This window comes from Symsagittifera roscoffensis, chromosome 3, assembly GCF_963678635.1.
Source record: "Symsagittifera roscoffensis chromosome 3, txSymRosc1.1, whole genome shotgun sequence".
Classification (NCBI taxonomy): Eukaryota; Metazoa; Xenacoelomorpha; order Acoela; family Convolutidae; genus Symsagittifera; species Symsagittifera roscoffensis.
In genome coordinates, this window is record NC_087064.1 from 81223978 (window position 1) to 81251020 (window position 27043).

A 27043-nucleotide genomic window follows, 5' to 3' on the forward strand; every position below is an offset into this window, starting at 1 on the left:
GCTAAGTCGATGATCTTCAATGTATTTGAGCGTGCTAATATTTTTCGTCTATTTCTCAGTGTCAGCCCTGTTTGTGTGCGGTGTATGAATAGCTGAAATCCGACGACGCCTTTTCGCTAAGTTTCGCTCAATCGTTTAATACCGTTGTCCAACGTGAAGAGTTATCATCAGGGGCGCATTTAGGGGGGTGTGTCCGCCCCCCCCCCCTCAGGGATTCGACCACCTGCCGACCCAAAGGGTTCCCTATGTACTATTTAGAGATATCCATTTTTGGCTGACGGACCCTTCGGCGCCAATTAATACTAATTTTGAAGGGGAGCGCGCGTCAAAACACGCGATTTTTGGTCTAAATTTTCAAAAAAAGCCTTAAAACGCTTTTTTTGGCCTGTTTTTTCAAAATTTTGCCTGCGGCGCAAACAGTTTGGCCAAAACAGGGTGTTTTTACTGATTTGGAAGAGCTCTGAAAACCATTTGATCGACCTAAAAAAAACCGACTAAATTTTCGAAATTTTTTTGAAAATCCGCCCCCCCCCCCCTCGAGAAAATCCTAAATCCGCCCCTGGTTATCATAATATATACAGAATACGGTCCCTCTCAGATACTATTGTAGTTTTTCATTGTGTCCCTGCAGAAATAATGAACCAACAAAGTACAAATCTTTCTAGGGTTTGATTCCATTTACAGGGCATCTAACATTTAAATAAATCAAATGACCAAGAATAGTTCATTTCATTTTCTTGACCCTATTGATGTGTGTTTATCATCTTCATTTATACCTTATTTGAGCATCATCTGAATCGCAACATTTGATGCTTAATATTTGATCTGCTATTTAAGTTGACTGAATTTGACATCTCTAAGCTGATAAATTAAAACTTGCTCAATGAAATATAAGTTGACCCAGTGGTCAAACATGCAATCTCTGTCAAGCAAGATAGAAGTCAGCTTGTAATTTCCCTGGCGCTCAATTTGAGACAAGCAGCTTGCCATTTGTAAAAGAGCAAGCATTACAAATATGGACTCGCACAGCGTTTGAGAACTGCAGCACAAAAGCTGAATGGTAAAAGCTTAAACAAAAGCTTTGTTTCACTTCTTTTCGATGATAAATATCCACTGCTTCGAAAATATCAAATACGTAAAGATTCGAACTTTTTTTTTGGAATTTCATGTTTTCAGAGCCTTTTGTTGCCTGTTGAAAGTATGAGCATGAATGGGGCTAAAACTGTTTGTAGCTTACCAAAGTCAAAGTTCAATTTGAAAGATCAAAAAGAATTTACCGCGTAAGTATCGTAAAAAAAATAGTTGTGCTTAGAATCTTCTCTGTTTTCAGGAAAAATCAAACAACTCTTTTCCAACTCCGGAGGTGGAGACAAATCGAGTGCCAATTCATCCAAGACCAACTCACTCACTAGAACCAACAGCACCCAACCCCCACCCGCCAAAAAGGGAGACCAAAAGAGGCGGAAGAAGGTGGACGGGGGTTCAGGTGCAGGGGCAGGGGGAGGGGACAAAGGAGGAAATGAGATTGTGGGGGATTTGTGGAGTGGAAACGATAAGGAGGGCGAAGACGATGATGGGATCTCGGAGGGGGAGGACTCCGACGAACAGTCAGGTGGGAGAATATAGTCATTACCCCTGGAATTGACTCTTTATCGGATAGTTGAAGATACTGTCTGTTGATTTTTAAATGAGTTAAGTAAAAGAGAGATATGGGTATAACGTATAAGCATTAATGTTAGAGTTAGCGACGCACAGTCAAAGTCATCACATGAAATTTTAATCACGCAACAATTACTGGAGCCTTTTTCTATCAATTTCGCTGTCTAGTAAAACAGCCAAATTCAAGATCTGTGATGACTTTGGGATGATCTTTGTCACTTATGGTTCCGACTGAGAGTTGACTACAATTAAAGGTTTGAAAAAGAAAAAAAACATGTTTTATCGTTAAGGAAACTTTTTTCAATAATTGAAACCTTTATTTACGGTAATCACTTCAAAATTTAAGATTTTGATTAAATGGATAGAATTTCGTTTCTTAATTTCCCAGCTCGAAGGCAGCTCAAAGTTAGCGTTTTTCAGATGCATCAGTGGGCGAATCAGAAGAGGATTCGGAGTGGCTTGAGAGTCACTCTGACTATGGGCGAAGTGGGTCCCTGCAGCGCAGTTCAACCGCTGCGGGAAGGGGGGACAGGCGGCGTATAATGCAGGCGGGTGGGAAGGCTGTGGCCAAATCGAAGAAGCTGCCCAAGCAGATCAAAAAGGCATTTCTGTAAGTACAGTAGTCAGGCTAAGCGCAGCAGAGCTGTGGGATTTTTCATTTTAATGAGCGTGTTGGTGAAATGACTCCAACGCACAGTCGACAAATCGGAGGGCCATTAAAATCCGTTCTCGTTGCCTCTGAGCAACGCAAAATTTCTCAGCCCAGAAAAAAAACCAAAAATTTGGTTATGTAAATCTTAACCAGGCGAACAACGAACGTGGTGAGCTGAATAGCTCATATACTGGTTCTTTATCTAGTCGATAGATTGTTTTTGGATAATGGAATGTTGATCGCTATAAGTTGTCTGAAAGCAGTAGTTTAGCGGAAAATCAGTAGCAAATCTACCGTTGCGTTTCCACATATTATGATGGTAATTAGATATAGCGCTTAGTTTCATTAATGAAGCTTGTTTTGTAGCTTGCCGTGACAAGCATTGAACTGCTCTATACTTTTTTATGTATAGATTAAATTTTGATAAACTGACAGAAAACTTAGACAACTATTTTTATCAAGGATTGTCACTGTTGAGTCTACAATGTACCCAGATGTTAAATTTTTTGCCATCGAACGTTTTGATGAATTTCGCGTACTGCTTCAACGAGTTTCACCTAAGCTTGATCCTCCCCAAAGGGAGCCCTTTCAGTCGTGATTCTGATTCAAAGAAACATGTCTCAAACACCAGAAAGAGTTTCTCAAAAATTCGAAAAAAAAAATTTAAATTTTTTTCAAATTAAATGTGGTCACAACATTTAGTGGAGTTTGCACTGAAACAGCTATCCTTATTTTCAATTTATAATGATAGGCTGATTGAACCGTACAGGTAAAAAAAATCTCTCAGTTCGTTAGATTTTTGAGTTTCTCAGTTCTGGATAATGATTTCAGATCCCCTCTCAGTGCTGCCAATAGGTGCGTGTCAATTTGCAATCATCTTTAATTTTCACTCATCTTTCTTACTGTGTGTGGAAAGCATACTAATGCAAATCATCTGAATAAGTTCTGAAATAGATATAAACTCAATGTTAAAGCTATCTCAAGATTGCTTAGATTTAAACCAGGTGTTTTATTTTACTAGGTGTGACTGTCACTGTAGCTTACATTATAACTACTCACTAGATTTCCAAGCTTAGTTCCAACCTTCAATTTTGACAGAAAACACTTTGGATTTACGTGTATTTTTTTTCTCACAAAATCAGGTACCATAGATGAATGTCAGACTTACTAGATTCGATTACTAGAAATTTAGAAAGACGGTGGTGGTATTCTGATAAAAGACTTAAAAATCATTCGAACTCTGTAAATTGATCAAAATAAACCTTCAAAAATGTAGTTTTTCTAACTAGTCACAAGCAAACGCTTTAGTTATATTACGGTTTCACTTTTTCCGACCTAGGTCTGTGTCCTCATTTTGTGTTCAAGTTCTTTGTTCACTTTTATTGTTCCGTCGATTCTGTATTTTGTATTTGGGTGGGTTTTAGTTTTTAAGGGTAACTGAACGTAGTAAAGACTCTTATATACTACGTCTTGGTGATTTTTTTGTTTGTTTTTTTAAGGAAAAAGTCCTAAAATGCTCTTATATGCTCATATAGCTACTGATGTGCATTCATAATTGTTCATGCATTTATGGAAAAACTGACAAATATATGCAAATTCATTTGCTATTAGTTCAGCAAATTGCGCTCTCCAAATACGAATTTGGAAATAGGGCGAAAAAGTGAGCGACTTCTAGCTTCGAAAGTGGATCTTACGTTTTAGATTTCCCAGTGGAATCAAAACTTTACTTATTGATCTCGTTAAGTTAAACTTTACTTATTAAGTTTTCTCGAACTGAGTTAGTTTTATCAAAAAAAATGTCAATCATAAATTAGACTTGAAATTCGAAGAGCGTATAGGCCACATTTTTTTACTTAGCAACTCGAACGTTGAAATTTTATTGTCTCTTTTCCACTTGTCTATGACTATGTTTATAGAAGAAGAACTTTTCTCGGAAATAGTTCTTGATTGTCCAATTTTTGAAAATGATTTGGGCGCTTTGTTGGTTCGTTTTATCAAGTGCCTTTTTGGAATCATCGGAACCATAGTTCCAGGCAAAGATCGTAAATTTTTTGTCAGTATGTTTTAGCTCGCACGAAGACAAAATTAGCCGGAAATAAGATGACGCAAAAACATTCTTTATTCCGAGCACTGAGAGCAAAGAGAAACTTTGTCTACCGGCGTTCTTCAGTTTTTTTACAAAAGAATAAATTTCCCGCGAAATCAGGAAAAACGCATAGTCATCGGAGTTGTTCGAGTGATATATCATATGACATTAACTTTCATAAGTTTGTCCCAGTATTGATAAAACCGGCTTGATTTTAAATAATTTTGATCTATAGTTTGAAATGTGTATCAAACTATATTAATTTTCAGACAGTCGTGTGTTTAACGGCAGTCGTATATCACGCGACCATATTTTTCAGAAAGATGTCCCAGTATTGATAAAAACCAGTTTGAAATGTTTGAATTATAGTTTTGAGCTATAGTTTGAAATAGCTATAGTTTGAAATTTTTGAGTCTAGTTATGAGCGAGTATGTTACGTCCTCGTTCGCTTTACTTGCTCGAAAATAGACCACAATTTTTCATTAAAGTAGTGAGAAATTTACTACGGGAAAACTAGTTTTGAAAGTGTCATTTAAGGCTTCCTTAGCAATTCAAAAATTTTTTAAAAAATATTATGCAAATAACCATAAAATTTGTTTGTTGAATTTTTCGAATAGAACAGTTGTAGCTGATATCTTCTTCAATAACGTTCTACGCTTTCTTTTATTACACTTGATTAAACGACGCTAGTTTGAAAAAAAAAACTTTTTTTTTTTGTGGTTTGTTTATATGGTCGGAAGGTTGTGCTACTTGCACAGCCACTGGCTATCCTTGTAACAGTATTTGCAAATAATCCAACGCTCAATCAAAATCGTTACCCATGATTTTGATGCCGACTATTCTAGTTTTCTAGTCGTCAGTTCCAAAAATAAAAACTGCTGTTTTTTTTTGCCTTTGCGAAGTGCAACTTTACCTCTTTTTGTATATCACGAAGACCTATTGTTCAGTCAGAGCAAAGTGAACAACACTGGTTGTATCCGAGCAAAGTCATAATTTTCTGATTGTCAGTAAAGGAATCTAAAATAAATCTTAATTAAAAAAAGAAGAGTTTCAAAAAATATAAAAGTATATTTATTTTGCCAAATTTCCAGCACACGCAACTTCAATTACAAAACCTTATTTTCCTCATCTATTAACCTGTTATTTACACTAGCAAGATTGCGAGCGTAGTGTATTAGTACGAAGCTGCTTTTTTCCAACCTAACTCGAAAATTGTTCATTGAAAGTGTTCACTTAATTGGTGACACTTTTGCTATAATCACGATCTGTAGCATTGGAAATTTCATAGAATCTGTTCTCCGTTTTATTTGTGGCTTGTGTTTGTGAGTTATTAAGCGTCCGTGGCTGAGTGGTTAGTGTACATATTCAAAAATGAGTTAGGTTTAAATTGATTTTGTTAGTTGAAGTTTGAGATTAAAATTTTACCGAAAAGTAAAGTTTAGTTTTCGTATAAACAAGCAGTGGAAGTTATTGAGGTTTTAGTAGTATATCAGTATCTCTATTGGCTTTAAGCAAATAGTTTACCCCTGACTTTAAGCAAAATGTTTACTTCTATACTTGGCTAAAATTTCGAAAATCTGATCGATTGATCGAATCAGAGATGCAACTGATCGAATCCAGATATTAAAATTATAATAGAGGTTTCCTCGCAATAACTGATCACACTAATAAAATCAGCCGTCTCATCAATTGATAAACTTTTAACTGATTGATAAAAGCTATTTGCACTTTTCTCTTGAGCAGTTTTTGTGTGACCCCAATTTTCACGATAACTTTCACATTAGAACATTAACTGCACATAGTCGAATTTTTATGATTCGTGTTTCGATAATTCAATTTCCTAATATAAAGTGATTTTTTTTTATTTCAAACAGGAATCTGCGTCCTTCTTTATCAAGCAGTTCTCTGGGATACAATGACCAAAACCAACCACAACAGACTACCCCAGTTATTACGTCATCTCACACACCTCAAATAACGATAGGCAGTGGTGATGAATTGAGTAGTGAAAGGGGGAAGAGAAGACCGAATGCAACAAATGCGAAGAGTGGGGCTGCTAATGGGGAGGGAGGGGGAACGTCTATCGCAGGGAGGAGAACATCATTGGCTCTATCAGATACCCCATTGGTAAGATTGATTTAACTGTCAATGGACAAACGGAAGACTTCTCTTAGTTCAATTGAATATCAATTTTTAAAAAAATTCAGTTCCAAAATGTCCCCACCCCCACCCCACCCCCAGGGGGGTTACCGTTGCTACTCAAGTATGTTTTCGATGTTTCAGGTGGAATCGTTTTGAAACTATCCTTGTGTAAATACAATGAAGCTTAAGTTTTGTTCTTTCTTTTTTAGAAAGTAAGTAAATGCTGTGATTGGGTGATTAGTCATATATCTGTACGTTGAAGGGCACCTGTATGTTAACGTTGCCTGGCAATTTGATTTCCATTCCTTGCACTCAAATTTGAAATTTGTTATGTTTTTGTTCAGGCATCCTTTGACAAAGATAGCATTTAATGTTTTGTTTTAGTTTAATTTTCTAGTACAATTGTTCATTCTTGGTAAAATAGTTCGTTCATACCCATGTTTCTCCTTTCGAGATATTTTGAATGAAGCATATTTTCTTATAATTATGAACAACCGCCTAGCCACATTTGTTTGATGATGGAATTCAGTTGCGGTTTGTTTCTTTCTTCGTAACCTTGAACAATTGTTTCAAGTATTTCTAGTCTATTTCTAAGTTTTACAACAAGTTTTACAACATAGCAGCGAAGCTTCATCATTTTGTGAGTATTCCGTGAAGTTGTTGAGGAAAACGGAATTTATCACAAAATTTAAGGAAGTGTTAAATTGATGAGTGGAACCTCGGTAAATTTGGATCACTTGATAAAATTTATTAGTTGGTATGGCAAATTCGATCAAAAGGCACTGGAGTTTACTCAAGAAGCAGCGACGTGGTTCCATTTTGAGTTCAAGTCTATGGTTTGCCAGTGAATCAGATTCAATTCAACAAGTGAGGCATTTTGGACTTTTAATGGATCTTGTGTGTGTCAAGTATTTTTGAATGTTTCTTGTTTTCTGTGGTTTTGATGACATTTGTTCTTGAATCAGCTATTTACGCTTTGTTTCTTGAAACAACTTTATACGTGATCTGAGGTATATACGTTGAAGATTATAGCGATTTAATCCTTCCCTCCCCCTCCTTCCATCACCCTCCAGGAATTCGCCTTCTGGCGACCCGAAGCATAAAAATCTATATTATAAACAAGGATAACCGGTTACTGTGAAGTTGTTTATGGCAAATTCACAGAATCTCCGACCATAGTCTTAACAAAAATGCAACATTGTTTTTCAAATTAGTGTCGTTTTTTTTCTGTGTGGTGTATTAAACGATCTGAACGAAACAAAATGTCATATTCATAGAATACAGTCACAGTCGAATAGACCAATTCAGGGGCGGATCGAGGATTTTCTCGAGGGAGGGGGGGGGGGGGTTGGCGAATTTTCAAAAAATTTGACAAACACTTTTGTGTCGTTCGAATCACGACTGAAAGGGCTTGAATACGATATAGAACTTGACCCATACCGTTGATTTTTTGTGGCACCTGATTCTGTGGAAAACAATAAAAAAGAAAGCACTCGAATAAAAAAATAAAACACACTCGTATACAAAGTTCTCAGCATTTTTCAAATAATCGGAATAACAAGGATAGCCGGTTGCTATACAAGTAACACAGATTATTATGACCACATTCATTAAAAAATTACATGAAGTTTGATCTTTTATTCTTCACATTAATGTCGTTTTTAGTGATGTAAATTATGCATCAAACTTTTAGGCGTTTTATAGTTCTCTAATTACAAATTTTTGTTTTCAAAAATGAAAACAAAAATCCTTCTTCGCTTAAAAGTCTAAATAAAAGTTAAATTTTCATTGAACCAATGTTACTCGATCGGTTTAGACGCTCGAAATTGAACTAAAACTGAACTAAAACTGAACTAAAACTGAACTAAAACCGAAATTGAACTAAAATTGAACTACAACTGAAAAGGCTTTTATCTGATATATTACCTGACCCATTCCGATGATTATTTGTGGTTTCTGCTTTTGCATGGTAAAGAAAAAACCAAACCACATCCGATTACAAGGTGTCTCCCATTTTCAACGGTCGGAACAATTAGGTTCTCGTTTGACTTTTTTGGAGCCCGTAAAAATATATGGGTTTTCTTTTTTTAAAAATGAAAATCCGAACCCTCTAGTACCAGTTGTCAGAATTACATGATCAGCCCCTGGATAGAGACGCGTCCATTCCTGAAATGCGTGCCTCTAAATAAACTTGTAAAACCTCTCGAAAACACAAAAAAAAACAAAAAGTCGAAAACCGTTAAGCTGCCATGAGGTAATTTTTATGCTGTCATAGCTTTTTTTCTTTTTAGATTACTTCAAGTGTAGGCGTCTATGAGAGCGGCCTTGCCTCGAGTGCAAGAGGCGACACCTCATCCTCCTCTCACAGGGCTCTCAATGTGACAAAGTCAGCAGGGGGGTCAGTGGTGTCGGAGAAGGACAAGCAGGTGTCCGCGATTGAGAAACTGTTCCTGAAGACACTCAAAGAGGTCAACCAGGTCCAGAAGAAGAAAGAAGGTCGGCTTGAGTTCTAACTAAACCAAGTTACAAATTGCTGCCACAATAGCAGAAACCGTGGTTTTTTTTCAAGATGCCGATTAAATTTGATTGGTTTTTTTGCCCGCAACCAGTCAAAACAGCTTTTGCTTTGGTTGGGTTATCAAAGACATCAATCATCCCAGAATCTCTTGTATGACCTTTGTTGTTCTTTCTATGGTTTTTCAGAAGATGAAATCAAATCGGGGTGATCAAGTATTTATCAGCTATTCTGCGGTAATTTATTCTGAAAAACATCCGAAAATTTTGTCGACCTTTTTTTAGGTCCAAATTGATTTTCCAAGCTCTCCTAAATCACAATAGAAACCATCCTATTTGCCATTTTTTCTGCTCCACAAAAAACAGGCAATAAACACGTTTTTAGCTACTTTTTGAAAGGTTTTGACGCTGTTCCTTTAAATTAGTATATATTGGCGCCTTCAGAAAAGTTTTGGGGTTAGTCAGCAAGAAAGGATGTCATAATATAGTTCTATAGGGGATATTCTTTGCGTGGTCAGGAGGTCGAATTCCCGAGGGTGGGAGAGGGAAGGATTTGTCCTAGCAATAACGACTATGCCTAGGACGGCAAAGTCGTAGGTTCGAATCTAGGCAGGATCTCTCCTCCTCCTTTTTTGCGAATCGAAATTTTTCAAATTCAAAAAGTGTCGTCCTTTGGTTTGTCTAATTACAGTCGGCCTATCTGTGTTGTCGTCTTTAGTTTAGCTGCCACATTTTCTTGTGTTTCAAGTCTTTTTGATGGTTGCTATGCCCCTAAATCCGCTACTGAACAAGCTTATACCTTCTACGATCGAACTTTAAGATTGAAATTGCGGAAAACCTAACCCATTGTTACCTCCAATATCGCGAAATAGTCGCAACAAAAGAAATGACTTGTTCGTTTATCTGTAATAGATCTGGAGCTGAAGGTAACAGTGTATAGACGGGACCCTGGATCGGCCTCTGTCATTCTTACCAAGTACGAGGACAAGGTGAAGGAGTTGACCCTGGTATTGGAGGGATATGCAGACAAGTTGGTCAGTTTGGACCCCGACAACCTCCTAGTGCAGAAACACATGCCCAAATTGTAAGTTGGTTTGTTTGTATCAATTACTATGAAGTAAATTTTGACCATATCTTGACGCAAGTGGTCCTGCTATCAAATAAGTGTTCCAAAATTCAAAGAAAAAGACAGATTAGTTGTGCTCGGGTGGTTTTTCTCTATGCAAATTTAAGACTTTAAATAGATTTTTCGATAATATCGATGCAATCTAAGAAAAATTGATGCTCTGAGCTCAAAATTGAAATGATGTTTTACCTTTGCTCATTTTTCTTAAACTATGAGGTTTGAAAGTAAAGTATAATAGTAGCATTTGATTTTGCATCTAGAAATGTTTCGATAGGACCCATTAGCCTTCATCAACTCAAGTTAGAATGATTTCTGAGCCGGATTTTTCGCCGCTTAAGATTTTCCAGTTTCTCACCCCTCTCGTAAAGTTACAAAAATTGTTTATACGGAAAAATGCTTGTACGAACTATTGCAACAATCTGTTCACTTACTCACGCTTACACGTTTTATCACCGATAAGAACATCAAATGTTATTTACGTTTGCTATTAGCAAGTGTTATCAAACTGGAATATAGACTTTGTTTTCGGGTTAACAACTTTTTAACAGAACCACTTGTATCATGGTTCATAATGAATTCAAACTTCTAAACGACTCCGACAGTTAGCATGGAGGTGGAGAATACGACTGGGACGGCAGAGGTCGTGGGTTCGAATTTGACCAGGAACTGTTTCTTTTTTCAAACCAGAAATGTTCCTTTCCAAAAAATGTCGGCTTATAGATTGTCTGCTTATGTTTTGTCAGCTTAGTTGACACATCGTAGAATTTATTTTTATGCATGCAACTTTCAATGTAATTGTTTTTAGTGTTTTGAGTTACTTATGCATTTTTCAATTATTCTAGTCTTCACTTCATATATTTTGCTGTTTTTATTGGGTTTTATATTTAATCTTTTTTGACGTTTTGGAAGTTTTTTCCTGCAAAAAAATAATTTTGTTCTCAACTCTTTCTACCGATGTTCAAAAAAGCGATATCAATGGAAAGATCTCCTTGTTCCTTTTGTGCCTGCATGCTCCCCTAGTCTTTTTTACTTTAGCCCTCTGTCCAAAGCCTTCGAAAAATCTGTTTTCTCAAAATGTACCCTCCTAAATCTGAGATTATTGATATAACAGGTAGTGGGAAGCTCCCTGCATTAGCGGCTACTCACAAACTTCTTACACAAAAAGTTATCATCCTCGGAAAATTCATTTTTGACTGTTTTTTTAAACAATCCACCCATGTCTTAGATTTTGGGTGCAATCTATAAAATGGGTTGTGGGAAGCTCCTTTGCAAATGCGACTACGCCCAAATTTTTTTGACAACACAACTTATGGCCCTCGGAAAAGTCATTTTTTTAATCGTTTTTAGTACTTGATTTTTTTCAAGAACTGCCCTTCCAATTCTGAGTTTTTGGATGCAGTCGAAATTACAGGGTGCTAGAATCTTTTTTCATAATTGGCCATGCCCAATTTCTTTGTTGTAAAAAGCTAAGATTCTCGAAAAAAAAAATCATTTTTTGTTTTTTTTTATACCTTTTTTTTAAAAATTAATTGACTTTTCTTAAGAACTATTCTCATAAATCTGTGTTTCTAGGTTCAATCAAAATTACAAGCAATGTGAATCTTTTCTGCGTAAACAGCTACGCTCAGAAGTGTTTACAAAAAAGGTATTGATTCTCGGAAAAGTCACATTTTTTTGTCTTCGTGGAGTCAGATTTGTGGTCCTTGAAGTCAGATTTGTGACATCAAGGGTTGAATTGAATTAACAGGTTATAGAAAGCATACCTTTCTAAATAGCTGCACTAGTTTTCTTTCAGAATAAGTAATTGCTTTTAAAAAACTTTTGAAATGTTGGCTGTTTTTTGGAAACATCTGCCTTTTCACCAAAACTACTCTGCCAGTTTTCAGGTTAAGTGGTGAATATGGTTTTGGAAATATTCTCTGCTGAAGTGAACTCGGCGAAGTTTTAGCAGGAAAAGCTTACGGATATCGAAAGTGAAGTTTTTGAATCTTCTCAGTTAATTTAGTAGATAAACTATTTAATTTTTTTTGTTAAATTACCCATTTCATACCGCATCATTAAAAAGTGTCAAAGCTTTAGCTGGCCCCTAGTGTTTAGCTGGCCCCTATTATTTTTCATCGAAACATACGAAAATTTTTTGTTCACCTAGTTTTTTTTCGACTTTTTTTATGTTCGTTTTGTATCGCAAGTGGTGCGAAGCTCGCTTCGCCTCTGTGTTCGAAAACAATTTGTTTTTCAGAAAAAAAACATCATAGGGGCACTGGAAAAGAGACACATATTGATGCTTTGAGCTCAAAATCAAAAATTCATATTATTTCGGACCCTTTTTGTAGAGCTATCGGGGGTTTGAAAATTGCTAATTCAATGTAATTAATGCGTGTTTTTGTTCCGACCGTTTGAAAAATGGCGAGGAACTTTGTGTTCAGGTCTGTTTTAGTTTTTTGTTCCACGCAAAATCAGCTAAACAAAAAAAATCATCGGAGAGATTTGAGTCATTTATCATATTAAAGCCCTTACAGCCGTGATTGGAAAGACATTTAGTTTTTTTGAAAATCTTTCTTGTCGAGAAAAATTGGTTTGAAAATATGGTTTTTCGTCTAAATTCGAGCGACTATAGCGAGCGAGCAGGTTTACAATGCCTTATTTAATTGCATTATAAGCTCACATTATCCTGTTTTAAAACGTAGAAACTTAGGTTTACTCAAGTAACGTTGATTTTTTTTGAGTATTTTCGCGGCATTTTGGTATAAAAAATTCAAAAAAACTCGTTTTCCTAATCAGTTTTCTAAAATAATTGTTTTTCAATTGGCTAATTTTACTATGGCTGTCGAATATGCCTAATCTCTAGTTTTTCCTTCAGCGCATTTCATCATACCACGCCGAAAAAAAACGATTCCAATTTGAAAAAAAATTTCTGTTATTTTTAAGACAATGGTCGGAAAATTATATTCCACTTGTTAAGTAACCGGCTATCCTTGTAAACAGTTTACTGTTAGAGTGTGCGGCGAAATAAATCATTCCAAATTGAATTATTGCCCTGATTGAGGCAATTTACTTGTTCCAAATAATTTGTTACTAGATGAGGTGTACATGACTTTGTCCTTGACATTGCGTGTGGGGGAAGATTTTACAGCAAAATGAAGTAATTTTGAAAAGGTCCATTTTTCAACTTGCATCGTTTAAAATAACTGCCGCAGTCGACAGATTCAGGGTTTCGCCTTGATACGAGCGGTCTTCTTTTAATCTTGAAATACTAAGAGATAAGAGTGGAGAATGTCAGACTTTGCTTTCACGAAATGTTCCTTAATTTATTTCTCTGCCTTGAACGAAATCATATTTCTCATCGGTTGTTTTGACCTTGAGCAGCCTGTAATGACCCATAGCTTCTTCTCTTTGCTCCAAACCAGCTGTCATCAATTTGCCCTTATTTTGATCTAATTTACATGAATTCAGAAGCCAGGCCCATTTGCCCTAATCTAAATGCAAATGAGGGATGGGTAGAGGAAGAAAAAATCGATAGCTGAGCACTTTCAGATCAAGGAATCAAATTGTTGGTAGCTTTTTTAGTGTTGGCTTTTGAGAGGTATTAATCCTATTCCCCGCAAATTCCATCTTGTGTTCCCGTACCGTACTAAATACGTTTAATTGCTTAAGGAATCGAAATTCCATTTTGTTTTTATGTCCTTTGAAGCTGTCAAATTCATCCATCGTTCTCAGTTTAATTATTTTTAAAAATGACATTTATTGCGTCATTTTGACTTTTGACGTTGGTTTGCAGACCTATCTGCAGATCTATGCTATAAATCACATCTTTTCGACTTTAAACTAGATGATGTCGTCTGCTTACATGTGTGATTTGGCTGGTTATTTATTATCTGAACCTGACTGGTAATAATGAAACGGTTTAGGAGGAAAAGAGCGAATTCCCTGTCTCACCCGGCCTTGGTAGACCCGGCTTCTGGGGGTCACCGAGTGGACTCGAGATCGCCCATGTACCCTGGGGCTCTATTCGGAACAACCGGCAATGATAGATCCAGACATGGTCTTCATCAAGGTACCTGAATTAATTAATTGGACTAATTTTTCGTCCAACTACCTGTTTTATCTGATAAAATTAAAGAAGGTTTTGAATTATGCAACCAAAAATTAGTTGGATTTGGGCTAAAGGCAGCCGAGAAAAAGGAAGAAACATAGGATATCTAAAAGGAAAACAGAATTGATTTAGGTTCTTTTTCAACGGTTTTTCGACTCGGTTTATTATTATTTTACGCGCGCTGCGCGGATGTATTCAAAATTAATGGTTGCATAATAGGCTTTTTAACTTTTTTGCTCATTGTTAAATAAAAAATTAGACGGCAATACAGGGCAAAAAGATTATGGTTGCTCAAATTCACCGGATTTTAAAATTTGATTCCCCTCTCTGCATAATTTGGTTTCCTTTTTGTAGTGTTTGAGGAGGAATTTGCTCTTCCTGCCTTCTCGCTTTTAGCGTACTCTGATTTAGACTTCGCTCATTCAATTTATAATGAACTGCAAATACTTTTTCTCTTTTCACCAATGTCCCTAACTTTGTGCAGCTTCAATTCATCTCCGTTATTTTGCAACTTAGCCAAATGGTTTCACTCTAAAGAAAAAAAACATCCGTTTCCTGGTTTTAGTTTCACTTCAGAGCATTTTTCAAGCATTTCATTAAAATTTAAATGGATATGGTATAAGCATGTGTGTAATTCAGACAAGCTTTCAAATCAAAATTAGATTAAATACTTTTGGCTCCTTTTAATTTCATATTCCCTCTTTTTTTTCACTCAAACCAAGTTCAGTTTGATTTTCGTAGTAACAAAGAAATATTCAATGAAAAGAGCAAAATTCGCATCTGAAATGTCGGATAAAAGAGGTTAAATTTCATCATTTTGCTAATTTTGATCACTGATTGATTGTTTGTTTATTTATGCTTCGCTTATTTGGCTCAATAAATGCTTACTACTGCTGTTTATTTCAGACGACACGAGAAGCACGGGATCGCATGATCAACACGGAAACTTAGGTTAGTCTCTTTGGCCGACTTTTGTCTATTTCACCTCCCCCTCAACCCCTTCCCCCCCCCCCCCATTTTGATTGTCAATTCTAGAAAACATATCAACTCACTGCGACATCCCAATATTTATATTCAGCCGCACTTTGAAGGCAAACCGCTGTAAAAACGGCAAATATCCAATGCCACGAACTGCAAAAATATCCAACTTTTTTATTGTGCTTGAAATCAAGCATATCGAGTCTCTAAGTTATCTGAGAATGGGATAATGGCTCTTTTCCAGTTCCCCCCTTTCAAAATACCGAGTTTTATGTTTGTTTTACGTGTTATTACGGCTAAATGTGTAATGTTACGCTGTAAAGTATGAAGAACAAATCTGTTCACAGTTGTCGATTTGTTCACCACGCCAAATTTCATTGCATTACAACAACGTTAAATAAGCTTTTCAATATTGAATTTGAAAGGGGGGGGGAACTGGAAAAGAGCCCGGATAATTTATGCTAGGGCCAATAGAGCGATAAACTGAACGATTGAAGTCAAAAGAATCCCCCCCCCCCCCCCACAGGAAATCGACCTTTCACGGTACAAAGAAAATTCTGAACGATCAGAAAGTTTTTCTTCGCAGTCTTCGGCGTCAATAAATACAGATTTAAAGGAAGTGTGCTTAGCGTTGTATCAATACCTTGCAAAAAGTGTCCAAAATTGAAAAAATTGCGGATTTTTCAGGAGTTTGATTTGTCTGTGGCACAGAAGATATTAGTAAAATGATGTCTATAAAATTATGAGAAAAATGATTCTTATGGACAATGATTAAGGTCTTCATGTTTGAATGTTTGGCTCTTTTCCTGTTTACCACCCCCCCCCCCGTTGTTCACGTTCATACGTTTTAACACAGTTCTTAACATGAAAAGTCCTTTTAAATAGACTTTCATATATTGAATTTCAGAAAATATCAAAGGGGTGGGGGGACTGGAAAAGAGCCGAATGTTTGTGTGTACTTATGCTATGGGGGCGTACGTGACATGAGCACAAGTAATGATAATGTTTTGACTAATCCACGCGGCCTTCTTCTAACTAAAGAGCAAGTGTGAGTAGAGGTTGTTGATGATTTCAGACCACGTGAACAAACAGATGAATGCGAGTCGTGAAGACATGGAGCACCCGACGGAGGGCAACTATGCCTCGGACTACGACATCAAACTGCTGCAGGAAGAGATGCAGAACAACGCCACGCAGCTCAGACAGAAGTGGCTACAGGTTCGAAATAGAGCGATACAAATATGTGATACCATAGTTGTGATACTTCAGCTAGACGAGGAAAAGGAAAACGAAACAATTTTCTTACACTGACAATTAATTTACTAGGGAATGTATAGAATATGAACTGCCCAGATCATTGTGTGAACTGCTTTTTATTTCGAAATTAAGACCTAGAAGCGTTTATGTGTTTTCTTGCCCTCAAGCAACGAGTATCCAGAAAACGTAACTTAAATGCAAACGAAGTTAGTATCAGCAAATTTAAAAATTCCAATGTGCTGAAAATTTTTCTCGAAGAAAAAGATTTGTTACCAAATATACGGGCGACCCGTTCTTAAGAGTCATGGACGTAGTGAATACTCTTTTATAAGTCTTGGTAATTTTTTTTCAGAAAAAGTCTTAATTTGCTTTATTTTCAAGAAAAATAATGAACTGAACTTGAAAAGAAACCGCGAAAAAAAATCATAAATGAGCGTGAACAACTTACGCTCAGTTATTATTTTTTCGCGGTTTCTTTTCAGTTTCAGTTCATTTTCTTTCTTGAAAAAAAGCAAGCTTAACTATTGAACAGCAAAAGTGTTAAGGTAACGAATCAACGTATAGTTTTAAGTCGACGAATAGACTTATAAACATGATCGATTTATAGTTTCGAAATTGGATCTTAATTTTCAGATTACCAAGCGGAGTAAAATCTATTGATCCAGTTTTCTCAAATTGGCTTACTTTTATTAAAAAATTGTCAGTAAAAATTATTTAGTAAGAGTTTTAAGGCCAGATAAAACTTCAACTTAAATTCGAAAGTTGAAATTTTTTCAAAAAACAGTCAGTATTTTTCTATTTCCTTGCGTTCGTGAATTGTTTCCAACTGTCTGTGGGCTATGTTCTAATGTGGTCGGCTGTTGGATGATTGTGGTGTTGTGTTGTGTTAGGACCTGGAGAGCTTCAAGAGTGACTATGTGAGGCGAGTGCAGGACTTGCAGGAGATGTTCAGCCAGAGGAGTGGAGACGTGGAGGCCAACATCAACACTGTCCTCAGCCAGAAGTTCTCGGTAGGCTTCTACACTGGCTGTCCACCCTTTAACACACTTATTTTAATGAATTATTCAATGTAATTATGAATGGATGTCGTTGAAGCGACACTCGACTAGAAAGTGCAAAAGTTGTGTCTTGGCGTACAGGGTTTACGGTACAAAAACCGATCAAAGTATTGAATGCATCGCGGAATTCGTTTTTAACTTAAAATTGAGCACAGACCAAAGTGTTTACTAATGAGCCGAGTGAAATATGTCTTTAGATCTTGGTCCTAGTCAGCATGGCTAATAATTTCAACGAAACTTGATATATTATGAATTTTGAAATTTTTTTGATACAGTGTTTTTGAATTAATTTCGTCTGATTTTTTTTCTCATTCGGTGCTGTAGGAACTGGACTACGACCTGCGAGAGAGAAATGAGATGGTGGAACAGCAGATAGCAGCCCTCTCGGAGGACATTCGCACCATAGACCAGAGGAGTGCACACGGCATCATCGAAATAGAACAGGCATACAACGACAGACTCACTGCCGTCGAGGCCAGGGTCAGTTCCGTTCACTCTTCTCTTGTTGTTCCGACTTTCGATACGAAAGTAACGGAATATTTGTGCTCGGGGTGGGTTTTTTTTTTTCTTCAGACAAATTTCGACTTTTTAACTAGCCATTTTTGACGGAATTTTTTTATATCATTCGAAAGTTATTGTTGTCTTGAGCTCAAATTTGAAAAGATATTTCACCTGTGATCATTTTTCGTAAAGTTATGAGGGTTTAAAGATTGCCATTTTGGCCAATTTGGGACAATTAACGCGCGATAAATTTCGCGCTATTAACGCGTAAGCGATATTTAATCCGTCTTAGAAATCGTTCCAAATTGGTTCAAGGAAGCTTATATGCCATAATTGATTTGTTAATAGGCGCAAAATCTATCAATTTGTACTTAATATGACGTGTGGGGGGATGTTTTTACATAAAATCTCAATTCTTTTCAAAAAATTTTTTAAATTTTTTTTATTACTTTGAAATGTTTCATCTTATTAATGCTCCATAGACCTTAAAAGGCAGTCGGAACTTTCAGGGCTTCGCCCTGATACGAGCAGTCTTGTTTTATTTGCCCTCAATTATATTACTCTGTAAAATTATAGTAAATGATTCCTTTTTTCTCTATTAAGAGTCTATGAACGTAGTTCATACTCTTATATAGTTCGCGATTATTTTTTTTTCAGGAAAAGTCTTAAAATTTGTTCAGGCTCAAAATTACTTTTTGCTCCTATTGATCCAGTTTTTTTTCAAATCGGGTCGTTGTATCCAAAAAGTTTCAATCATAAATTTTTCTAGAAATAAGAGTTTTAAGGCCATCTATTTTTTTCTTGGAGTTTTAAAAATTGAGATTTTTTCATAAAACAAGTCAGTATTTTTTTCTGTTTATTTTGTTTTCATTGACTTTGGTAGAGTTTATATGAATTTTTGTTATAACTAAGATTTTGTTCATCTTCATTATCATTCAGTTGTTGTGTTCTCGGATCCAACATGATTAAATTGTTCTCAGTAGTTATAATTTCTTGTGATTCTGTCAATTTGGCCATTTGCTAATTACACCTCAAGTTCTTTTGCTGCAGCTGGTGGACATAGAAAAGAGTCACTACAGTGGCGGGGGAAGCAGAGGCGGCAACTTCATCGAGGACTTGAAGGACGCCGACGTGGTCACTCTGGCCAACCGCATCCTGCAGAGTCTCCTCGTCTTCCTCATCTCGTTCGTGTTCGTGTTCGGAAACATCCTCAAAATACTATCCGACTCCATATCCACGCCGTAAGTTGTTCTTATTCATTGATTTCCTCCTTCTTCACGATCTATGGATTTCAAGTTGAAAAATTGCAATTTGTAAGTGAATGATTTATTTGAAATTCCACTGTAGCGCTCACTTTGATTAATTTTCAAGTTACTTTCCTGCTAAAACGTAAGCAAGCTATGCTCTCCATTAAGCAAAAAAGAGCGAAATGAAGAATTAAGTATTGATCCAGTTTTCTCAGGTTTAAGGCCATATATTCAAAAATATTCAGTCGTTTTTATTTTTCTTGCCGTCTGGTGGCTATGTTATTGCCTTATAATGGAGTCAAGTTGCGTTTGTTTCAGACAAAGAGCAGCAATGTTTTTGACGTCCTTGACTCTGTTAATTGTCGCTTATGTCATGAGAGAATCAACGATACAATGGTTAAGTTCTCTCTTAACAAGAACGTGATATTAGGCCAAATCACGGCATCCAACCAATCAGATTACTCCAGGTGTCAGTTTCAAATAATTTTTGACCTCTGACCTCCTGCGGAAAGGTTAAATGACGTGTAAGGGTATTCGCAATCTTCATCCAATTTGGTGCTATCGCTGACCCCTGTGCATGTGTTTTGTTTCTCTGAACCCCTGACAGAAACGACGCTGGAATGAATCACGAACTCTCCGATAAACTCTTAGCGTGCTTCGGTGCTACAAGTTGAAGCAGAGCTTATTTTCTCTTTGCCCAAAATGAAAATATTTAAACTTGCTGAAACTTTGTTTTTACATAATTTTTCCAGTGTCCATCTCCGAAAATTTGAATGCGAAAAAAAAATGGGTTGTTTCTCAATTGCAAACAAAATCTTAGAGCGTAGATAAAATCTGATTTTGCAAACAAAAACAGAGAATTGTGAACACAAATCAGAATGTAGATAAGTTTAAGTTGGAGAAATAAATTTGATTCGATTTTTGTATTTTTCTGTCAGCTTAGCTTTAAAAATTCAAGTTTTTAATGTATGTTCTCAGCTATACCCTCGTCACTTCATATGAGCACTGCAAATTTCAAGTAGTAATTTTTCATAGAAAGATGAAACAGATTGAATGCTTTTGATTTGCATCTGATTTGAGCCTTTTTGTACAATTTATTTCAGCTAGATGTCTTTTCGAACATGTTTTTACTAAGAAAATGTTGAAATATTAAGTGTTCCCACTTTCCAGCCTAGTAAAGGAAATTTGTGCTTGCTGCAGGTTTTCTCGGCAAAATTTGAAAAACGAGAAACAAGTTACTGACAGAGATTTGCATACAGCATGAAATAGTACAAATTTAACAAAACTGGCGAAGATCAGTTTTGAATGCCCTATATCTCATTTAGTTTCTGAAGAAAGTGATAACATTTTTAAAAAAATGGGGTTCTTTTCTGTTAAACTGCCCAAAATTCATTGTTTTGCTGTTTTAAAAAAAATGGCACATAATGCTTGATTCTGATTGGATGAATTTAACCCATGCAAAGGAAATTTGAAGCTTAATTGCAAAACATATTAGCGCATTCAGCGTTTTGGTAATTTTGGGCCGCATAACATAAGACTCAAAGTTGGTATATAATTTTAAAAAAAAATTGCTGGTGTGCAATTTGAAAAACAAAAATTTAATTTTAAGTCGATGAATGTAGTTCAGACTTTTCTATAGGTCGCCAGATTTTTTTTGTTTTTCTTTACAAGACGGTCTTTCATTTTGTTGAGGTTCAAGTTTACTTTTTCGTGGTTTAACGCTTGATTTATTTTCAAGTCCAGTTCATTTTTTGGAAAAGGAAGATAAACTCGACTATCGAACAGCGAAATTTTAGAGGTCACGAAAATTGTGATTAACTAATAATTTCAAAAATGAAAGTCAATTATTAGATTTTGAAGCGAAATAACCATTAACCTATTGATCCAGTTTTCTCAAATTGGGTTAATTTTATCAAAAAACAAAAATGTCAGTCATGAATTATGAGTGAGAATTTCAATGAGCTTTGAATTATACTTTCAAACAACCCTAGTATTGTTTTTGTTTTCTTAAGTTCATTGAACTGTCAGTTGGCTAATTTGTATTTTTTATGTCAATATTTTGATCACAAAGCTTGCTTTATTCAAGCAATTCAATTATCTGTAATTGGCGATCCTTAAAACCTCATTGAAATATCTTTCTATTCATAGGTTCAAGTACCAGTTTCTTTCACCATAAAAATTTTCAGTAACTGCTAGTTACGCAAGCGAAGTGTAGTGTATTGTTAAGAAGATTTTTTTCCGAACCGAAGTCGCAAATAAAAGTGCCCATTTGTTGGCACGTTTGATATATTTCAATTTAATCTTATTTAAGCACCAGCGATTCAATGGCATATGTTGCTGCTTTATTTTTGGCTAGTGTTAGGTCAAGTTTGAAAAAGAACTTGTATTCTTAAAACGCATGAGATTTGTTTTTCGTTTTTTTTTGTCGCAGAAATTTAAGTTTTTTTTTCAAAAACTACTGTACTGATTTTCAAAAAAAAACCGGTGCAAATAGAAAAACCGGCTGCTCCTTTTTTTCTGCATATTTTGCTAATCTCGTTTCATTTTACTTTACGTTTTACCTAAAATAGGTAGAAAAAAGTTAAGGCCTCAAACAAGCCCATTTTTAAAATAGGTAGAAAAAAGTTAAGGCCTCAAACAAGCCCATTAAAATATGAAACTTTTTTGAGCTTTCTGGAATGGAAAATTACCCTGTCAAATCTGAGATAAAGCTTTTAAACGATAAAAAGTCAGCAATGCAAGTTTCACTTGCGCATGCGGCTATGCAAAGCGTTTTGAAAAAAATTATATCGCCTTAGAAAATGCTCAAGTTTTGCCCGTTCTTTGGAAAATTATATTTTTTTTTCGATAAACAAACCTGCTGATTCTGAGGTTGGTAGATTATTAAAATCAACATAGTACTTAGATATTCACTGCATAATCTGTTTACTCGTTTTTTGTAGAAAAGCTGATATGGACTTCGGAAAAATTCTTTTTAAGATTTTTAATTTTTTTAAAATGTCTCTTTTCTTGAAAACGACTTGCTAAATCTGATATTTAGAGTTCAATCTAAAAAATCAGAGTTCAGAAAGCAGAGGCTGTTCCCATGCTTTAGTAGTGAGTTAGGAAAAGTCAAATTTTCGATTTTTTGATCAATTGTTGGATAATTTTCAATTTGTTTTCTGGAAAACTAAACAGCCAAATCTGAGATAAAGACTTCAATTGAAATAGCGAGTAGTAGCTTCCTCCTTTGGATAAGCGAATAATCCCCTACTTAAGCAGAGAATTATGCATTTACGTATCAGTACAATATTTGATTAAAAATAAAACATGTAGTTCCAGCATTAGCTGGATCACTTGTTTACTTCCCAGTGCCCGTGGCGCAGAAGTGAGGACATTAGACTCCTAGTCAGCAGGTCAGATATTCAAATCCGGAACATCCAAACAGTTTTATTTCTTTTTATCTATTTTCTTCTGCATGATATTGAAAATTTGATAGAAACTGTAGCTGCTTTATTGGTGGCTAGTATTAGTAAAATTACAAGCGGTCGTGCAGCAGATATAGGAACGTGGTAGTCCTAATCTCAACAAAAAATTTTTCAAAGTGATTATTTAATCTTCAATTTGCTTTGTTTGCCATTTCACTGTTTTGCCTGTTTAATGCTATTTTTTGCTTTTTACTCGGTTGTGTTTGCAAAGTGCAGCTTCGTCTCTGTGTTAACAGTATGTTTGAAATGAAAACCACGCCGGGCACAAATATTCTATCCTTTTCTTTGTAAAAGGAAACTAAAATTGTTTCCACTCGCCCCGTTTCCGAATGTTTCGGTGAATATTGAGTTTTCAAGTTTGCAAAAGCTTAAGTTTGGAGTAAAAGACACTCTCTCTATTGCCATATTTTTATATAACTATCGCACGGATACTGATATTAGTCTGCCCCTAATAAATTTCAAACTGAATGCAGGCAAAATAGATATCCAAATAAAACATTTTTCTAAGTATTGGAAATGATACCTACACCTGCTCGGGAATGATTGGCGTTGGGCAGAGTAGATCGGATCGAGTCGGAATGAAAAAGTGATCTAATCGTAACTTCATTAATCGTAAATTTAGCGGTAAATATTAGCTATAAACGATAATATGTCTTGCGGAGTTCTTGGAAACATGAGAACAAAATTGAATACCGTTTCATACAGAAATAAGTTACATTCCAAACTAAGGTAATTTTTTCTGCATACAAAATAATCTTTAGCGCGGGTTCGAGGCCCCTTCGGCCCAAAATGTTTTACTGTTTGAGTATAATATTAAGTTCATAAGATGTAAAACCAATCAAAATCGACCTTTTCTGACCTCAAAAAGACAGATTTTTAGCTAAAATTTTTTGTGTGACAGCAAACACAAAAAATTTTAGCTAAAAATCTGTCTTTTTGAGGTCAGAAAAGGTCGATTTTGATTGGTTTTACATCTTATGAACTTAATATTATACTCAAACAGTAAAACATTTTGGGCCTCGAACCCGCGCCAAAGATTATTTTGTATGCGCAGTTGCATTAGCGTTTCGGCCAACGCGTTTGTTTGGCTGAATTTGTTAGCTTTTTTAGCTCCAGTTTTTTTTTCAATTGCTTTTGAAGCGGAATCAATATCGGAACGATTGCGGGTTTGCCCTTGTTAAGGCTTATAACACGTGCAGGGGATATTACCCAGGAGGGTAAGTTTTTCGGCAATTTGAACAAGATCTCTGGTTTCGATTTCTTGCTCAGTGGGTGTGCCATATGAGGCGCTTGTTCAGAAATGTTTCATCTTCATGCAGTCTTTTGGCGCAATTTTTGGTGTGCGTGGTGAAAGCGCTTGCGGTTGTTATCGAAGTGGTTTACTGTTGCATTCGTTAAGCTCACATAATGCAGTCCCATTAGGATTTAATTCGACTTAAGTGCTTCAAGTTCTTTAGGGCTTAACTGCTGACGGGCATGAGAGCGCAGGTATCCAATGACTGTTCCACGGTAAAGATTATGGTCTGAGGAACCTCTTCAGTCGTTTTTAAAGATGTGAGGATCGAGTAGAACAGTCTTTTGCTTTTAGTTAAAAGCCATAAACACGAGCCACCATGGTTTGGCGCTGATGGAAATTTGTAATTCCTTTCAAAATAATCAAAATGGTTATTGTTAAGAGTCGATGAACGTAGTTCAGACTCTTCTATAGGTCGCGATGATTTTTTCTTCGTTTTGTTTTTCAATAAAAGTATTGAAAATTGATCAGACTTAAGTTTACTTTTTCGCCGTTCAATATTTGATTTGTTTTTAAGTTCAGACCATTTTTTGTTGAAAAAAAGGCAAACTTCACTATCGAACAGCAAAAAAGTAAAAGTCACGAAAACTGATTGACTTCTAATTTCAAAAATGGAAGTTGTTTATCAGTTTTCAAAGCGAATTAAAAATTTTATCTTTTGATCCAGTTTTCTCAAATTGGTTATTTTAATGAAAAAACTGCCAATCTTACATTATAATTGAGAATTCAGAGAGCGTTGAGAGATTCTATTTATTTCTTAGAAATTCAAAAAACTGAAGTGTTTTCAAAAAATGCCAGTATTTTTTCTCAAGTTCCTTGAATCTTTTCTAACATTTTGTTGGCTAAATTGTGTGTTTATGTCAATATTTTAAGAAACAAGCTTGCTTTTTATCGAGCGATTCAATGATATCTAACTGGCAATCCTCAAAAATCCATTTTAAAACAAAAACGGCCACAAGTGAAATATCCTTTAATTTTTGGCTCAAGTCCCAGTTTCTTTTATTCTAAAAAGACTTTAAACACTGCTAGGTAAAATTTTGTTTGATCTAAAAACCACACCAAGCACAATTATTCTATTAGTTTCTCTAAAAATTGAAACTGAAATTGTTTCCTTTTGCACCATGTTTTCGTGAAATTTGCAAAACTTAAATTTGGAGGAAGGGACAAGCTCTCTACTGCCACATAACTATTGCGTCGATACTAAAATTATTCTGCATTTTTTTCTGATACTGGAAGATTGAATTGATTCCAAATTGAATGCACGCAAAAAAGATATCCAAAAAAGATATCCATAATTTTTATTAGTAATGGAAATTTTATCTACATCTGCTTTGGTCTGGTTGGCGCAGGGCAGAGCAGATCAAATCGATTCTGAAGAAAAACTGATCTAATTGTAAATTAACAAAGTTTAAATTTTGCGGTTAAAAAAGCTTTTAACGATAATACTACTTTCGCAATGGTTGGAAACTTGAGAACAAATTTCAAAACCATTTCGTACAGATGTCATTTACTTTCCAAACTAATGTAATTTTTTCTCCATTGATTGACAGCAAAAATAGAAATTTCTAGCCAAAACGTTTGTTGTTTTGAAGTCAGACATGGTCAATTTTGATCTTTTTACATTTATGAACTCATTATTGTAGTCAAATAATAAAACATTTTGGGCCGAAATTGCCTCGAACCCTCGCCAAAAATGTTTTTGTACATTAATTTTAAGCCCGCGTGCAATTGCATCAGCGCCTCGGCAAACGATGTTTGTATGGCTGAACTTTTTTCAAAAAGTTTTTAGCTCCAGCTTTTTTTCAATTGCATTGGAAATGGAAAAATACTCGGAGTGATTGAGTTTTGCTGTAGTTCTGGCTTATAACTCGTGCTAGGGGATAAAACCTACGCGGACTACTTTCCTCGATAATTTGAAGCAAATATCTGGATTTGCTCTCTTGCTGAGTGGGTGCACCATATGTCGCGCTTGTTCAGAGATGGTTCATCTCCACGCAGCCTTTTGGCTCAAGTATTGGCGTGCGCGGTGATAGCGCTTGACGTTTTTTGTCGAAATGGTTTTCTGTTACAACTAACAGTAAGCTCACAGAATGCTGGTATCCCAGCAGGAAATTAATCGACTTAAGTGCTTCAGGTTCATTAGGGACACTGCTGACGGGCCTGAGAGGGCGGGCATTTAACGACTATTCCACGAGACAGATTGTGGTCGGAGGAACACTCTGCTGCAACTACCTACAAGCCTTAACTACTGATGATTGATTTGAAACGTCTTTAAGATTCAATCAAGTTACCAAAAACTCAAAAAATGTTTTTGAGACTTGGGTCACAATAATCATGAAGTTTTCACATGAAAAATTCGCATTCAAAAGAATTCTACTTGAAAACTTTCTCAAGTTTTTTGCTTTTTCCTCCGCGGTCTTCTCAGTGAAATCGATCAAAGTACGGTTTAGTTCACTCCGAAGTTTTTTTCCTTTCGGAAATAAATAACTTTTAAAAATTTTTGGTAGGATCGATCGATTGGCCAAACTAAATCACATTTTAAACAAAAGTGGAAGAACTCAGGCCTAAAACATAAAATGGATTACATGATTGTTTTTAAAAAAGGTTTTTAATAGTAACTATTTAACTTTACGACACCCACTTGATCTCCCAAAAAGTTTTATTGAAAAACTTGATTAAAAAAACTCGACTAATGTTTAATTGGAAAAACTGACTAACAAAAGCAAATTACAATGGAAACTGACATGGTGTCCTCTAATCAAATCTGGAGCTTGTCTGTCGTAGTTTTCTGCCACATCAGAATTCCGTCCGGAAATCAGCAAAGCTAGAACTACGGGCTTAAAAACTTGGTCGAATTGGAGGAATTGATTTGGAGGAAATCTGGTGGAAACTTTTTCAAAAATTTTTTTTGACTTTAAAAGAAATATGTAGTTTTTTTGTTTTTTAGCTGTGTTTTGTCTTTGTTTATC

The 27043-nt window shown here is 35.7% G+C and overlaps 1 protein-coding gene across 7 annotated transcripts in view; it reads left to right on the forward strand.

Moving 5' to 3' along the window:
- LOC134842224 (uncharacterized) overlaps nt 1-20428 on the forward strand; it is a 62576-nt gene extending 42148 nt beyond the window's left edge. For 4 of the 7 annotated variants that reach the window (XM_063858463.1, XM_063858459.1, XM_063858462.1 and 1 more), the window contains exons 2-14: nt 1331-1612; nt 2080-2269; nt 3143-3166; nt 6272-6524; nt 8831-9035; nt 9966-10137; nt 14088-14233; nt 15179-15223; nt 16326-16468; nt 17398-17517; nt 17890-18045; nt 19117-19307; nt 19632-20428. In XM_063858463.1, the coding sequence (XP_063714533.1) occupies nt 1331-1612; nt 2080-2269; nt 3143-3166; nt 6272-6524; nt 8831-9035; nt 9966-10137; nt 14088-14233; nt 15179-15223; nt 16326-16468; nt 17398-17517; nt 17890-18045; nt 19117-19307; nt 19632-19737 (2033 nt within the window). In that variant the 3' untranslated portion in view covers nt 19738-20428. The remainder of the gene's footprint in view (nt 1-1330; nt 1613-2079; nt 2270-3142; nt 3167-6271; nt 6525-8830; nt 9036-9965; nt 10138-14087; nt 14234-15178; nt 15224-16325; nt 16469-17397; nt 17518-17889; nt 18046-19116; nt 19308-19631) is intronic. The other 3 variants (XM_063858465.1, XM_063858464.1, XM_063858460.1) reach the window with 3 other exon arrangements.
- Nucleotides 20429-27043: the final 6615 nt, after the last annotated feature.